Source organism: Crassostrea angulata, chromosome 9, assembly GCF_025612915.1.
Source record: "Crassostrea angulata isolate pt1a10 chromosome 9, ASM2561291v2, whole genome shotgun sequence".
Taxonomy (NCBI): Eukaryota; Metazoa; Mollusca; class Bivalvia; order Ostreida; family Ostreidae; genus Magallana; species Magallana angulata.
Window position 1 is genome coordinate 39,097,415 of NC_069119.1, and position 18,372 is coordinate 39,115,786.

At 36.6% G+C, this 18,372-nt stretch overlaps 1 protein-coding gene across 3 annotated transcripts in view; it reads left to right on the forward strand.

The window, feature by feature from the left end:
- The first annotated feature begins 4,019 nt into the window (after positions 1–4,019).
- The window catches only part of LOC128162487 (uncharacterized), a 52,685-nt gene continuing 38,332 nt past the window's right edge, over positions 4,020–18,372 (forward strand). For all 3 annotated transcript variants that reach the window (XM_052825720.1, XM_052825719.1, XM_052825718.1), the window contains exons 1-2: positions 4,020–5,755; positions 6,203–7,123. In XM_052825720.1, coding sequence (XP_052681680.1) covers positions 4,108–5,755; positions 6,203–7,123 — 2,569 coding nt within the window. In that variant the 5' untranslated portion in view covers positions 4,020–4,107. The remainder of the gene's footprint in view (positions 5,756–6,202; positions 7,124–18,372) is intronic.

Here is an 18,372-nt window from a genome sequence, read left to right on the forward strand (position 1 = left end):
AAAGCCAATCATAGACTATCAGCCAAATACTCGGCCAGGGTAAGGGGGAAAACCAGTCATAGACCACAGTCAAATACTCAGCCAGGGTAAGGGGAAAGCAAGTCATAGACCACAGTCAAATACTCGGCCAGGGTAAGGGGATAAACCAGTCATAGACCACAGTCAAATACTCAGCCAGGGTAAGGGGGAAACCAGTCATAGACCACAGTCAAATATTCGGCCAGGGTAAGGGGGAAAACCAGTCATAGACCACAGTCAAATACTCAGCCAGGGTAAAGGGAAAGCAAGTCATAGGCCACAGTCAAATACTCGGCCAGGGTAAGGGGGAAAACCAGTCATAGACCACAGTCAAATACTCAGCCAGGGTAAAGGGGGAAGCTAGTCATAGACCACAGTCAAATACTCGGCCAGGGTAAGGGGGAAAACCAGTCCTAGGCCACAGTCAAATACTCGGCCAGGGTAAGGGGGAAGGCCAGTCATAGACCACAGTCAAATACTCAGCCAGGGTAAGGGATAAAGCCAGTCATAGACCACAGCCAAAAACTTAGCAAGGGTAAGGGGGAAAGCCAGTCATAGGGCACAGTCAAATACTATGACAGGGTAAGGGGGAAAACCAGTCATAGACCACAGTCAAAAACTCAGCCAGGGTAAGGGGAAGCCAATCATAGACCACAGTCAAATACTCGGCCAGGGTAAAGGGGAAAGCCAGTCATAGACCACAGTCAAATACTCGGCCAGGGTAAGGGGGGAAACCAGTCATAGACCACAGTCAAATACTCAGCCAGGGTAAGGGGGAAAACCAGTCATAGACCACAGTCAAATACTCGGCCAGGGTAAGGGGGAAAACCAGTCATAGACAGCAGTCAAATGCTCGGCCAGGGTAAGGGGGAAAACCAGTCATAGGCCACAGTCAAATACTCGGCCAGGGTAAGGGGGAAAACCAGTCATAGACTACAGTCAAATACACGGCCAGGGAAAGAGGGAAAGCCAGTCATAGACCACAGTCAAATACTTGGCCAGGGTGAGGGGGAAAACCAGTCATAGACCACAGTCAAATACTCAGCCAGGGTAAGGGGGAAAGCCAGTCATATACCACAGTCAAATACTCAGCCAGGGTAAGGGGGAAAGTCAGTCATAGACCACAGTCAAATACTCCGCCAGGGTATGGGGGAAAGTCAATCATAGGCCACAGTCAAGTACTCAGACAGGGATAGAGTAAAAACCAGTCATAGGCCACAGTCAAATACTCAGACAGGGTAAGGGGGAAAACCAGTCATAGATCACAGTCAAATACTCAGCCAGGATAAGGGGAAAGCCAGTCATAGGCCACAGTCAAATATTCGGCCAGGGTAAGGGGAAAGGCAGTCTTAGGTCACAGTCAAATACTCAGCCAGGGTAAGGGGGGAAACCAGTCATAGACCACAGTCAAATACTCGGCCAGGGTAAGGATGAAAAGTAGTCATAGATCACAGTTAAATACTTAGCCAGGGTAAGGGGGAAAACCAGTCATAGACCACAGTCTTATACTCAGCCAGGGTAAGGGTGAAAACCAGTCATAGACCACAGTCAAATACTCGGCCAGGGTAAGGGGGAAAACTAGTCATAGACCACAGTCAAATACTCGGCCAGGGTAAGGGTGAAAGCCAGTCATAGGCCACAGTCAAATATGCGGCCAGGGTAAGGGGGAAAGCTAGTCATAGACCACTGTCAAATACTCGGCCAGGGTAAGGGGGAAAGCTAGTCATTGGCCACAGTCAAATATTCGGCCAGGGTAAGGGGGAAAATCAGTCAAAGACCACAGTCAAATACTCGGCCAGGGTAAGGGGGAAAACCAGTCATAGGCCACAGTCAAATACTTAGCCAGGGTGAGGGGGAAAGCCAGTCATAGGCCACAGTCAAATAATCAGACAGGGTAAGGGGAAAACCAGCCATAGACCACAGTCAAATACTCAGACAGGGTAAGGGGGAAAGCCAGTCATACACTATCAGCCAATTGTCATATGACCTCAAATATAATTGATGTGTTTCAATTTCAATTAATAGAGAGAAAATAATAGAGAGCAAAAGAACCAGGACATGTTTAACAAAGAAAGTTATAGAGACAAGAGAGACAGAGAAACTAAGTGTCATAGAAAGAGAGTGGGTACATGTTTAGCAGAGAAAGTCTCTCAAGCCCTTTTGCCACTTGTTCTCTCCTAACTCTGTCTCTCTCTCCGCAAAGAAAGCAAGCATACTTATGAAACTAAAGAGGTTTTGAGAAAGGATATAGAATGATAGAAGGAATGAGAAACAATCTAAGCAAGGAACGTCTTAGAGATATACAGAGAGAGAGAGAGAAAGAGAGAGAGAGAGAATGAAAGAATGGAGAGACAATGGTACATGTACCGGTATATGAAAGTCAGGGAGAGAGAGAGGGAGTACTTGTCTGGAAATTGTTCCAGTGAGAAAAGGATGGAGAGATAAAAAGTTTACATGTTAAACAGAAAAAAATAGAGAGAGAGAGAAGAGAGAGAGAAGAGAGAGAGATATTAGGTTTAAAAGTGAAACTAAGAGAAAAATTAGAAGGCAAAAGTTTCTGTTAAGCTGTGTTGGGGAAATTGGAAAGATAAAAAAAAGAGGAAAGAATGAGAGAGCAAGGGTACATGTTTAACAGCGAAAGTCTAAGAGAGAACGACCAAAAGTACATATATAGCAGAGAAAAAAATAAAGAAAGAGAGCAAATGTACATGTCAGAAAAAGAGAGTAAATGTTCATAGAGAAAGTTTGTGAGAGAGAAAGACAATGGTTACATTTAGCAGTGACAGAATGTATCTCATTCCCTCTTCCATAATTTTTCGCTTTAACATGTATAGGTACTTGTTTTCTTTATATGTATGTCTGTCTGTCTGTCTGTCTGTCTCTCTCTCTCTCTCTCTCTCTCTCTCTCTCTCTCAGAGAAAACAAGCATGTATGAAAAGCAGAGAAATTTTGAGGAGGGATAGCAGGGTTGTCTCTTAAAAATGAAATAGAAGTAAAATAGTAAAAGGAGGTATGGGGGTCTAGCTAAAAAATAGCTAGATTGTGTTGAAATGCAATAATAGCCAGGTAATTATTTTAGGTGGGGGGAAGTCCCCTCCCCCAGGTCTTTGAAACAACCCTGCTGGGATAGAGAATGAAAGAAGGAATGAGAAAGCATGAGTTCATGCTAAGCAGGAAAAGTCTGAGAGATATACAGAGAGAGAGAGAGAGAGAGAGAGAGAGAGAGAGAGAGAATATTTGTCTGAGAAATGTTCTGGAGAATGAGAGAAGGATAGATAGAGATAAAAACAGGAGAATACAAGAATACCAGTACACGTATAACATAGAATGCCAGAGAGAGAGAGAGCGAGAAAGAGAGATAGAGAGAGAGAGACAGAGAGAGAGAGAGAGAGAGAGAGAAAGCAAGAGTACAGATGTTTAATGGAGAAAGTTTGAAAGAGTAAAGAAGTCTAAGAGAGATATATAGAGCAAGAATTTGAGAGAGAGAGAGAGAAAGAGAGAGCAGCAGTATGTGTGTGAGAGAGAGATATATATAATACATGTTAAGCAGAGAAATTATGGGAGAGGGAGTGGTCAAGACTTTATCTGCTAAACATGTATTCTCTCTCTCCCTCTTTTTCTGACAAACTTTCTGTTAACCATGTACTTTTGCTTTCTTTCTATCTGTTTTTATATATCTCTCTCATTTAGATATTTTTCTGCTCATTTTCTAACTATATCCTACTCTCTGTGACTTTTTCTACTAAAACCTCTCTCTCTCTCTCTCTCTCTCTCTCTCTCTCTCTCTCTCTCTCTTTCTCTTGTGTCAATCATATGTTGGGCCATTTCTTTATCAAGTTGAGTGTTTCTGTAACCAGAGCCATATTGATGAATCATTATCCATATGAATCATCATGTATCTTTGTAGGGAAATATATTTTTATTATATATATGATATTTGTATATTATTACTTTAAAGTAAAATCAATTTTAAATGAAAACACTCATTATAAAATTTAATATTTTTAATATACGGAATAAATAGTTGACATCATTTAAAACACTTTATTCTTTTATTAAACAAGTTTTGAGACCTAGTCCCTCCACACAATGGAAACAGCAAGCACTCCATGTAAAGTACATCAGTGTTCTAAGTGTCCGGGGGACACAGAGTACTATTGTGTATCGTGTCAATATGATCTGTGTCCCCAGTGTAAAAAGAGCCATGTAAAAGATCTCCAAACAATAGACCATGATGTTTTGTCACACCGTAATAGATTCAACTACATCCCAAAAGAAGAGTATTGTGTGAGACACCCCGACATGCTACTTGGAATGTACTGTGAACCTTGTGAACTCCCTGTCTGTTTCCATTGCACACAGCATAAAGAACACAGGACACTAGATATTAGAGCAATTTATAAAAAAACGCGACAACAACACAGAGGAACCATTCACACCATCAGAAGTGACGCTCTCTTTTACAGACCTGTTCTCCTGCCACGAATCAAAACTGATTTCAAAACCTGTCGCACAGAATTCTCCCTCTATCAATCAGAGATGTTAACAAAGGCCCAGAAACTGAAGCATCTCATTGACTATATACAAAACGATTTCATGTGTAATGTGTTCTGTGACTTTGATTTCAAACACAGATGTTTAAAACAGAAAAAAGAAATGATCATACACATTGTCAGCCTACAGAGACATGTACACATATATGAACAGAGGAGAGTAATCAGACCGCTACAATTCCTCACCTCCATAAAGACAGCCCTTCCCCAGATACATCCTACACTCCACACCAGCCAGCTCTCCATGACTCAGTCACTCAACAAGGAGGATGTCATGGAGTCACTGAGTGTAATCCAAATCACAGAGAGAGGAAACCGACGCGTAGGAAACCAGTGTCTGCTGAAACTGACGTCTGTTCCTGAGTTCCATCAATCTCTCACAGTGACAGGTGCTGGTGGTTGTTTTCACATTTCCTGTGTGACATCAGACCGGGTCTGGGTCAGTGATGATAGAAACAATCTCATGTTGACAGACACAACAGGTGTCCCTCTATATCATGTGGTGGATTCATGGAGTGATTTCTATGGACACACAGTGAACAGTGAGAGTGAACTGATTTATATAGATAGGAATTATAACATCAACAAACTGTCAAAGGACATGAAAACAACCACCACATTTATAGAGAGAACAGAATCTACATGGAGACCACGGTGTGTGTACTGGTCCCCGTCCACTGGGCATCTACTGGTCGGAATGTGTTATAATAGACATACAAAGACAGGCAAGGTAACCCGGTACAACCAGAGTAGACAACTGACACAAACCATACAACATGACAACACTGGACTGCGACTGTATAGTCAGCCTCACTATATAACAGAGAATAACAATGGGGATGTCGTGGTGTCTGACTTATTGTTTGGTGCTGTAGTGGCGACAGACCGTGAAGGAAGACATCGTTTCTCCTACACAGGACATCCATCAGGATCAGGACTAAAGCCATGGGGAATCTGTACTGACGCACTGTCACACATCCTGGTGTGTGATGATAGAACCAAAACAGTACAGATGTTAGACATGGACGGTCAGTTCCTGTCACATCTACTGACAGAATCACAAGAGATGGGTAGACCATGGGGCCTGAGCTATGATGTCAACACTCACCGTCTCTGGGTCGGATCGGAGGACAACAACAAGGTGTGTGTCTACAGGTATATCACCAGACAGGACGCTCTGACAGGTAAGTCTGAGTCATTATCATTGATGTAGTATATATGTGTTAGGTATCATACAGGTTTCAGTGAGATCTAAGTATACCTTAGTTATTTTTGTTCTATCACACAAGTCATACTTAATTGTTTATTCAGTTTATATATATTTCATTGTGGTTGTAATTCATATATTAGTTATATATCTATGTAATTGTTATTCAATATTACATGTATATACATGTTACCATATGTAGTTTATTGCTCAAACTTATTTGAATAAGAAGATGTAAACGTTATCATGGTTATGAAAACAAGTTATAATACAAGAGAATTTCATTTTATGTGGTTAATTTTTTTAATTAAATTACTTCAATCACAGTATTTAATTAACTTAATCTTTTTACTAACTTTAATCCAGAGTAATGAATTAACGTAATAACAATACAGGATTAGAACTCTATGTTTGATGTTTGTAGATCAAAGTCGTGTGATGGAGTCACTGAGTGGAATCCCAATCCCAGGGACAGAAAAACCACAGCAAGAAAACAAGTGTCTGCTGAAACTGATGTTAATTCACTCTCTCACAGTGACTGGTGTTAATCGTTCTTATCACATTTCCTGTGTGACAACAGACCGGGTCTTGGTCAGTGATAAATACAATATCATCTTGACAGACGCAACAGGTGTCCCACTACATCGTGTGCAGGATCCATGTAGTTGTGATATATTTATTGGTAATGGATCACACACAGTGAACAGTGAGAGTGAACTGATTTATATAGATAGGAGTTTTAACATCAAAAAACGGTCAAAGGATATGAAAACAACCACCACATTTATAGAGAGAACAGACTCTACATGGAGACCACGGTGTGTGTACTGGTCCCCGTCCACTGGGCATCTACTGGTCGGAATGTGTTATATACATACAAAGACAGGCAAGGTAACCCGGTACAACAAGAGCGGACAACTGACACAAACCATGCAACATGACAACACTGGACTGCGACTGTATAGTCAGCCTCACTATATAACAGATAATAACAATGGGGATGTCGTGGTGTCTGATTTTTTGTCTGGTGCTGTAGTGGTGACAGAGCGTGGAGGAAGACATCGTTTCTCCTACACAGGACATCCATCAGGATCAGGACTATGGCCACGTGGAATCTGTACTGATGCACTGTCACACATCCTAGTATGTGATGATAGAACCAAAACAGTACAGATGTTAGACAAGGACGGTCAGTTCCTGTCACATCTACTGACAGAATCACAAGAGATGGGTAGACCATGGGGCTTGAGTTATGATGTCAACACTCACCGTCTCTGGGTCGGATCGGAGGACAACAACAAGGTGTGTGTCTACAGGTATATCACCAGAAAGGACGCTCTGACAGGTAAGTCTGAGTCATTATCATTTACATTAATTAGATATAGATAACTAAGACACACAGTCCGTGTTAATTATCAGTCAATAAGATACATGTAAGACATGTTTATCTGTGTGATTGTTTGTCAATATAAACAGTTCATTATTGCAGGGTTTAGCTGTATCCACTTTGGGATTCATTGTTTATGTAAGATAAATAAAAATCAAATAAGATGTACAGTCACATGTCATTCTAGTTAGTTAATTTATAGATTAACTCAGTGTAATTAATAAACCATATTTTAATATAGTGACACATGTATTTGTAAATGGTTTTGTAACAAGTGTATGTCAATTGACATAATTAATTATGTCAATTAATTACATAACAATTAAAGCATGTGTCAGTGTAATTAGTTTGAACTTATTTGTAGATGTAGCTCTGTCTTTATTTATTTAATTTTATGTATTTGTAGTTGTGTATGTATCATTACATAACGTGTATGATATAGATTAATTAACAGCTAATTAATGACTTGTTGTAGATGAGCACAGACCCCTTCCTGATGGGGAGGCTATGTTAAGCTCAACATCAGCCGTAGAATGGAGATAGCTTGGATATTGACAGGTTGTAAATGTTTCTATACAAATCTAGTCTGCTCTCAAAACCACACATGGTGTTTGTCCCTTTGTTCAACATCTGCAGCTGAAATCGACCTGTGTATAATTCCTTTGGACTGTAATACTGACTCCTGTTTATTTCACACTTTGTGATCATCCAAACATTGCTGTCTGTTGCTTTATATGAAATTGAATGTAATGAAATTAGATTGCAGAGATAAATTAAATAATGATTAATAATTAATTATTATTATTTAGTCTTTAGGTTATATCATTGTTTCTTTTTTCACCATTAGAGATGAAGAATGCTAATGAATACAAACATTGTAAATTCCTGACCATGGTTTTCTATTTAAAGTATCCAACACAGTTATTGGTGGAATCGGACAAAGTATTTCCTAAAGAGACGGATATCGGTATCTTATTCAGTGATGTAACTGACCGTGTGTTTATAGCTCTTTGCAAACTTATTCAGTGATGTAACGGACCTTGTGTTTGTAGCTCTACACAAACTTATTCAGTGATGTAACGGACCCTGTGTTTATAGCTCCACACAAACTTATTCAGTGATGTAACGGACCCTGTTTATAGCTCTACACAAACTTATTCAGTGATGTAACGGACCGTGTGATTATAGCTCTACACAAACTTATTCAGTGATGTAACGGACAATGTGTTTATAGCTCTACACAAACTTATTCAGTGATGTAACAGACCGTGTGTTTATAGCTCTACAAAGACTTACGGACCGTGTGTTATTTTATATCTCTACACAGTTTTGCACATCATGTTATGTTTTTTTTTTTTGCCAAGTTATCTCACTTATGATTCACATTTGATGTATATGAAAGTAAATAAAATACATCTAACTATCCATGTAGTTATATCTTTTTATACCCCCGCTCCGTCCGTCCGTCCGTCCGTCTGTCCGTCTGTCTGTCTGTCTGTCCGTCCGTAACAAAAATGTCTGTCGCATTTATCTCAGCACTATTTATCACAAATGCTTGAAATTTTAACACAGTGTTTGTTAAGGCATGCCATATCGTGGGATATATTTTTGTACCAATCGGACGTCAACTGACTGTTAGATAACGACTTTGCTTATTTTTTAAACAAAATGTTCAAAAAAAATTTCCTCAAAGATTTCTCAGCAGCTATTTATCGCAGATGCTTGAAATTTCAAAACACTATTTGTTTAGGCATGCTATATCGTGGGATGTATTTTTGTACCAATCAGACGTCAACTTCCTGTTAAATGACGACTTTGTTTAATTTTAGCCAACATTTTCAAACAAATTTTCGTCAAAGATTTCTCAGCAACTATTTATCGCAGATGCTTGAAATTTTAACACACTATTTGTTTCGGCATGCCATATCGTGGGATATATTTATGTACCACTCGGGTGTCAACTTCCTGTTAAATGACGACTTTTTTATTTGTTGCCAAAATTTTCAAACAAATTTTCGTCAAAGATTTCTCAGCAACTATTAATCGCAGATGCATGCAATTTTTACACAATATTTATATAGGTAGGTCATATCATGGGATATATTTCTCTACCAATCGGGTGTCAACTTCCTGTTAAATGACGACTTTGTTTATTTTTAGCCGAAATTTTCAAACAATTTTCGGCATAGATTTCTCAGCAGCTATTTATCACAGATGCTTGAAATGTTAACACACTATTTGTTTAGGCATGCCATTTTGTTGGATATATTTCTGTACCAATCGGATGCCACCTTTCTGTAAAATGTCGACTTTGCTTATTTTGCATATTCACATCAGAGCGGGGGTATCACTAGTGAGCATTGGCTCACAGATATATTGTTATTAGTTAGACTCTGTGTAGTTTACAAAAGAACAAGAAAACAATAATGGTTCAAAATATTTTTCTGAGCATTGTGTATCTCCCTCAATATGCATGTTATAAAGAAAATGATTTGATATTAAAAGGGGCACAACTCATCCTAAATCTATCATAGCAAACTTTCCTTCAATCATGCATGTCTATACTTTTTTTTAACAACAATAAAATTATAAATTGAAATGCTCAAGAACTCACAAAAAATATTGGAATTAGTAATTACTAGCACTGGTATTGTGCACATTTACAGATAATGTCCTAAAAACCTACAAGGCTTTACGTGATTCTGTACAGCGGTTTGCGAGGAGTTGCGCTTAGAAACTGTTCATTATGTACTATATTCAGTATGAATTAATGAAGTCGAATGTTTATGGTTATATGAACATCTTCACAGTGTTTTTCGAAATTCCATTTAGCGGGTTTAAGATCTAGAGGAGTTTTGCTTTAAAAAGGAATGGTCTGACGAGGATTCTCCAATCTGGTCATGCTTTAGTCCACCACGGCCCTTTACATAGACGCCACCGCCCCTCTGGGTGGGGGCCCTGGTGTCCGCTATACTCACCTGGTTTTTACATGAACATCCTCCTACTTTGTCGTGCCTTTGTTCATCGTTCTAAGACGTAATTCTGATTTCATGAAAAGAAATTGTGTTATTAAACAGTTGTTGAATTTAAGATTATTTTTCACCACGTTGGGGTATAATTTTATTTTAAAACGCACATTTTTGGTGGCAGTCATCAACAATACAAACATTTTAACTTCCCCAACACTCGGTTCTCAGATCAAATCCTTTAAGAAAATACACACGTTTGAAACTCGGACTTAAGGCGGTATCGAGTTGTTCCTATAAACCAGCTATCTTTGAAATCAGTTAATCTATTCTCCCAATCCTAATAAATAGTACAATGATTACAAGTCATATAAACATATTTACATATACCTGTATACAAACGGTGAAACCGTAATAGTAAGCAAAGCTAGATTCTTATGCTGGTGAGGAATAGACAATCGCATAAACTTATTAAGGCCTTTTAAAAAAAATATGTGTTTAGGGTAACACTGATGAAACAATTAGGTTAGGTAAGTAGGTTTTTTTTCTCGTTTTTTCATTTTTTTTTTCTGCATGAATCCTAAATATATTGTTTGTTTCATATTTAAAAACGGATTTTTTTTATAGAAATAACACATAATGGGATAAAAACATACATCTAAAAATGGTAGGATCGGGGCATTGTTGTAGGTTAGGTCGGGTTACCCTAAACACACAACTTGTTTTTAGGCCTAATATATAGATTTTTCAAAGTTGTGATTCTACAACTAATCAAAAAACTATAGAGAATATGATTGAACGTTGTCTTTTCGTGCTAAGATTTTCGAATCGAAGATAATATGTTACGTTCTAAAAGGTTGTACAGTACACATGAAAAGGTGGTTCGCACGATTTTCATTCGTGTTACTTTTTGGGAGTTTATTTTAATCAACTATCCTATGCAATCACTCTGGCAAACCGAAAGTGAAACAGTGTTTGGACCTAAGCACAAATCATCACCGCTGACAAGTCTTAGTTCTTGAATATAATAGAACAATTCGATGTAATGTATGCTGAAGCATTGTTCTTCAAGGAAACTTATCTATAAACACTTTGGAAATAGTAAGATTTTATATAATACGAACAATTTAGATATTTATGTAGTCTCATGTATTCCTACGCCAAAGTTTAATATAGTCTCGTTCAGCCAAAAGCTCGGCTGTCTCCGTAAATCTCCGACAAACAGAGAGGCTCTCTTGCTTGTCGGAAATTAACGGAGACAACTGAGCGTCTGGTTGAACAAGACTGGAGTTCAATATTAATAGTGCTTTGATCCATACAATTTTTAGAATTGTTTCGATTACTAATACATAGTTTGAAATCTATCTTTAAATATTACTCAACATGATTTACATGGGGTTTCTCTAAATTCTTGTCTGAAAAGTCTGATTAAAATTCATATTATAAAAAATACGTAATTTAAATACCGACTAGAAACTAATTGCCACGCAAGATAAGTTGATAATCGATTAAATCAACTCCCCTCAGTACTTCAGTACTTTGATTGTTAGCAAATCATGCAAAAAACATGCAAAAATTAGACGGAAAGCTTCTCATACGAGTATCATGCAAATATTTTCGCATGATATTTACATGAAATTTGTACAATTTTCATGCGTATTTTCTTCGCATGTTTTTTATGCAATTATGTATTTGTGACAAATTCACAATAATTTTATGCGAATTTCACTTAAAAATTGATATGCATATAAAAAGTAAATGACAAATAAAGACATTCACTTTCAATTTCATTTATCAATTTTTTTTTTCAATCAATCCATTGAATTGATAAAACCACTTAATTGTTTTTAGTATCATTAACTCTCATTAACACATATTTTAAATCAGTATCAATTTGATTTGAATAAACAGTTTAAATATATGATCTGATAAATTAAACGCTTATTTATACTGATTCAGCTATTATGGATATCCAAATGTAAGACACATGACCACAGTAAAAAAAAAAAAAAAAAATATTATCAATAATTAAAATGGTATCTTTATCTTTACATTTGCAAACATGGATGTAAATTGAATGATAAATATGGAAAAATAATCCAAAGTACCAAGTTGAAAAATAAAACATTCATATCAAAATTATTGTGGTGTTTAACGTTAGAGTTCATGGCTTTTGTATAAATCAATGTCATTGATCTAGCTAATTCTGATTAGTTTTAATTCACAATTAAATCATAAATATTCTCTACATAAAATATATAAAATTGAAATCTTTTTTCTTATCAATGTTTTTTTTTTACATCTAAATACCAGATCTAGAAATACTATACAATTTTAATAGTACGATATTCGCATGAAATTTGTGTCAAAATTGCATGTATTTTTCGCATGAAAGTCATGCATGTTACTTTTAATCTCTTTCTCATGCAAAGAATTCGCATGAAATTCATGCGAATTTCATTTGAGATTCATGTGAGCCACTTTTGCCTGTATAAAAAAATTACAAACTCGTTTGTGCCGTTGTAAACTGTTCCACGACCAACCTCTATATACTTTCATGTTAAATACTGAAATCTGATTGGTTAAGACGCGGTTGATAATCCGTCCTATTACCCTCAGCGTTAGCAACGCACTTAGCAACGGGTAACATAAAGAATTGTTACATGCGCGTAATTTATGCGCGTACGGTTCGCCGTAGAATTTACGTCATTTCTTTATAAAAGCAATAAAAATTGTTTTTCTAAAATTAAGACATTCAGTATGATAAAATAAATACTGTCTGTTTGGTAGGATAACAGTTGAAATTGACACCCCTCGATATATATATATATATATATATATATATATATATATATATATATATATATATATATATATATATATATATATATATAATTGTTCATAACTTTTCACCTTTTTCGTGTATCAATACCCCCCCCCCCCCCCCACAACAACAACAAAACAGACCAAAAAAAAAGATAAGAGGTTTTGTTGGATTTGGAAGGGGGTTTGGGGTTGGGGCGGAGTAAATACACAAAAGTTGATGAATACTTAGTTAAACTGATGTTTTGAAAGATCGAGAAAATTTGAAAAAAAGAACTGGTTTTTAATGTGAACATTTTTACGCAATGATAACTGAAATCAACAAGCATTCTGAGAGTAGAACCATTTTAACCAGACCTCGGACTTTTGCTGTGGTGTAACTATCTTTTTCTTGCATCAAGAATGACTCTAGTTTCAAATGAATCATGCACATATTGTGTAATATTGGCTTAAAAGCCAGACAGATGTTGTTGATTTCAAAGAGCCATGGGTTAGTGCCCAGCAGTGATATAGACAGGCCTACGTCACGTCGATGTTTTGATATAACACTAAAACGTCAAAGCTCCTCATAAAATGCTTCTATTGTATAATCAATCTTCCTTCCCGACATCCCTATCAGAAGGTCTACAGAAAAAAAAGGAATCAGATAACTTGTTTTTAATAGATGAACCCGATTGGTAATTTTAAAACAAAGAGAAGTTTATTTTTTTTTCTTAATTTAGAGGTTAGTTTAGGTAAATCGACGCACCGGCGTAACAATAACTTGACCACCAATACATGTACCTGAGATTTTCAAATACATATGTTTTTTAAACAATAATTCTAATTCCATAACAACATGAAGACTATATGACTACGGCTGGCTACCACATAGATATGTTATATACGCAAGAGTCGACCGATTTTGTTTGAGATAAAGGAGAAATGTACAATGTCCACGCGTCGACCTTGGGCGTGGAAGACAAAGATAAGAGAACCTAGATCCCGACCAGCACACAGATCAACGCTTCCAATTCTCACCATAATGAAATCTTTCCATGTCATTTTCACCATTGGGGTTGTCAGTAAGTTAATTATAATTTGCCGATTCATAAAACAGATGGTGTAATATTTACATTTTCCAGAGTCTTTGCCTACGAATCAATTTTGTAATATATAGTTCAATACATTTTACCAAAAACTGTTTTAATATTAAATGGTAAAATTGCTGAAAATCATATAAATATAAGTAATAAGGAATCATTCTTTGAATAATATGAGGTGATCAAATACGGTCGGGCGTGGTTGCATCCATCATAATGCCCTTCGGGCTTTATCGGATTTGATCATACCGACCGAATTTGATCACCTTATAATGCTAAAAGAAGGATTCCCTACTCCTTTAGATGGAATAACACACCTGGAAAAAGTCATTCAAATTAACAGTGAATTATTTGATAATGAAAAAAATATAATGATAAAAAAACTGTACATATATGTCAAATAAGTAAACAATTTGCAGTTTGGGTTGAAAACATAAATATCTAAACTATTCAAATCAATAAGTAACAACAAAAGCCCCTGCATTATTCAAAATCGGGATGTACGGATCACAAGCTCGACACTTTATCCACTCGGCTTTGGAATTAGTTAGTTATGTGGCCGTCGCTAAAACAAAATTTCATTTCGATCAAAGGTCAGACATTTGGTAATGATATGTTATTCCACCTTAATAAAATTCCGCATCTGTAGTTATTCTGTCATTCTGTCTAAAGCCACTCCCTACTTTTTTCCTACCCTGGTTTTACAATGTGAGTGAGTATGGTGGAAGAATATCAGGGACATTTGGCGCATTTTTCTGAAAGATTCTTTTAATTTTAAAAGCAGAACAACAAAAATAAATTTAACGCTCCTCAAAATATCTTACTGACATTTTTACCTTTATGTGTAGATATACTGTCCCAAATTTAAAGAAAGATAATTTGAGAAATTGTAATTCGCCCAGTCTTAAATTCCCCCGCTGACAACGAGAGTGGAATGGGCGAAAATAATTCCCTGTATACAGTATGTAGACTATACATGTGTCTGTTGACGATTAAACAGTTACTATTTTTAATATTTTTATTTCATTAAATTTCTTTTCCTCTCGTGATAATTAAACATCTCTCACCTTTTGTACCTTAATAATTTCGCTGCTAGGCGCCCAGCACGGTCATCATGGCGGGAACTACCACCCGGACTCCCAGACCCACATCGACACGGAAATCCAGAACATGGATGCCCACTTTGGGAAACACCAGTGTCTGGACCTCCTAATGGTCGACTGTCAGCATCACGTGGCCAACGGAGACGAGATGATCTGTGGTAGTGACGGAGTGACCTATCCCAACCAGTGATATCTGTATAGGGCCAGGTCAAACTATAGAGTTATTGGGGTCTGCTTTGGGTTTGTTCTGGGTCTGCTAGGACAGACCAAGAGCTGGCCACGAGGTAAATACAGAACAGACCAAAAAAGCGGACAAAGAGAGCAGACTCCAATTCAAAGAAGTAAATCTTGAAAGTGGGGTCTAGTTTAACTGAAAGACCTGTCAAGCAGGATATCGCGTCGAACAATCAGTGTGTATTGCAGTATCAGATCTCTTGTTCACCAATCAGTTCTCGTGTTTACGGCTAATATTGTACAATTAACATGTATAAATTTGAATGTTTACGTACAGTGTTAATACATGATTAAAAATACACTATTTGTAGTTTTAATAGATTGATATTTGGTGAGCTATATCATTTCTGTTCTGTTGAGTTTAATCATGGTGTACGTATATGTATATACTTATTCTTTAATTTAACTTCTGTAGTGTCTCGTATCTAGTCCACTCTTTCTTTAGCCCAATTTAGATCAAAAAGTTTTAGTTGCAAACTCTACATAATATATACAAACGGGATCAGCAATTCCTTTTGCTTTTATTCGGGGTTTGTTTTTCTTTTTAAGACAGTTGGCATTGTGCAATGCAAATTGAAGAGATAAAATATAAATGAACTTCTTTTTTTTTTACCAAAAGTGAATCCTCTATTAATTTCCCATAAATCTGAAATTGTATCCATCGTTCTTAAAATCCAAAAACGTCTTTATGGGTGTAATCGCCATTTTATACTCATCCACCTGTTGACTAGTAGCGTGGTCAATGTTTGATTAACATTTTTGGAGAAGCACACATATGTCCCGAGTTGTCCTTTACAGTTTATTCAAGTGCAGGAAAACTTAAAATATGATGTATTGATTAAAAACTCATTAAAGTTCTCCATGTGCAGTATCATGGTTTAAATAGAGACACTGTTTAAATAAATCAATATTTTTTTTGATTTGATTATGCCTATAATGACCTTTACAGTTATTCGTGATTGTTGTTTAGCTCACCTGAATCGAAGGTTCAAAGCTTACATTACTGAATATTCTAGATTGTTAAAATTGAGATCCCGGACTAATACTGGCGTCCCAGGAGGGGTTCAAAGTATAACATAGAAATAACTAGGGAAAGTGGTTAAAAATCTCTTCTCAAGAAATACAATGCTACAATTTGTGAGATTACTATGCAAGCATTCTAAGATGATATAGATTTTAAAATGTTAAAAATGTTACCTCCTGATTGATACTGGAACATGGAGTGTTAAAAAAATAACATACAATTATACAGAAAAAGTCTAAAAACTGATAAAGAATGATACGCGGATACGATGTTGTCCATGGACCTCGTTTATTTCGGTGGTTTTTTTTTTTTTTTTTTTTTTGTTTTTTTTTTTTTTACAAAAACGAAGGATTGTTCTACGATAAATTATGTTGCTAAAGATAAGTTTTGCAAACAAAATTACTAATGTGTGCTTGGAATGCATTATCAACACGTGTACATCGGTGACTTTACAGAAATCTTCAAATAAAAATTCAATCTATTTCCGCGAATGTATGGGGTAATTCGCGTAAATTGATTTACATCCTCCATTCTGTCATTAGTGTAAATGTATATGCTTACTAAACGATCACTACTGAAAATGATCAAATGTCTACATTGTATTTGGAATTTACAAGTGTTAGGGCTTTCAGGTGGTAAGATAAAAGGTAGTTCAGCTTACATGTCAGTGCGTAAAACGGATACCCAAAACAGATCCAGAAAAACACAGAACAGACATCAAGTAATTACTGGCTCTAAAAACCCCTGTCCGTATGAAAATCCCCTGTCTTCCCCTGTCACCCCCTGTGTTTTCACTGTCATCCCCTGTACATCCCCTGTGTGCCACTGTACAGAGCCCCTGTATACCCTGTCATCCCCTGTGCGCCCCTGTCCACAACCCCTGTGTGCCACTGTAAGCCCCTGCCACCCCCTTTATGCCCCTGTCATCCCCTGTAAGCCACTGTCTGCCCCAGTGCATGCCCCTGACATCCCCTGTACGGTCTTTAACTGCTTGCTAAATAAATAAATAGCTTTTAATTAATTCGGATTTTTTAAAATTTATATATAGCATTCATGTTTTAGACGGTGCTTGTTTTTCTTTGCATTTTATAGAGGGCAATATTATTACAAGCGTGAATAATTTTGACACAAATCAAGATATACTTGTATACCGATAAACCGCTTATTTTATTGCATGCATTTAAACAAATGACCATGTTCTGTAATTTGTAAAAATAAAATAAAAGGAAAAAAAAAAGAAAGAAAAATAAGTGGAGGAGTGCGTGAGATCTGCAATGTTCTGTGCCATGTAACCTAACTGAGATAAAGCGCATAATAACACAACATGATCAGCACGTGCAGATAACCACACACCGATCGAAATGATGAAATGATCACCTATATTTTGACTGTTTTGACCAGTGTAATGATGCATAGAATTAAACATCCTTTATGAAGTTCATGTTAATCGCTGATAATTGCTGTCAGTATTGTTTTTTTTTATAAATCATGAGAAAGAGAGAGAGAGAGAGAGAGAGTTGATTTTTTTTTCGGAAAGGGGGGTTAAACCGATCCATTGTAACTTTTAACTTCTTTCAGCTAGTGTGCATTTTCCAGTTTAGTGATTTATATGCATCATTGTATAGAATTGTCCACATGCATATATGATACCGTTAATGAAGGATTTAATGCATGACTGTATGCAAATGCCTGTAACGGGGTACCATTTAATTATACACACATGCATTATATTAAATAATGGTCCGGATGTCGGATCAGAACAATATCAGGCATTTATTTAAATTTTATTTCATTTGAAAAATGAAAAATCTAAAAGAGCAATATACAGTTTTAAATCATATCACTGTGCCAAATTATGTTCTGAATTTAAAGCTCTTCAATCTTTTCATGTTTGAAATTCTCAGAACTAAAAAATTGAAATTTTCAATTTATTGTTTCTTTACTTGACAGACTGGGAAAAATTTCATAAGGGGTG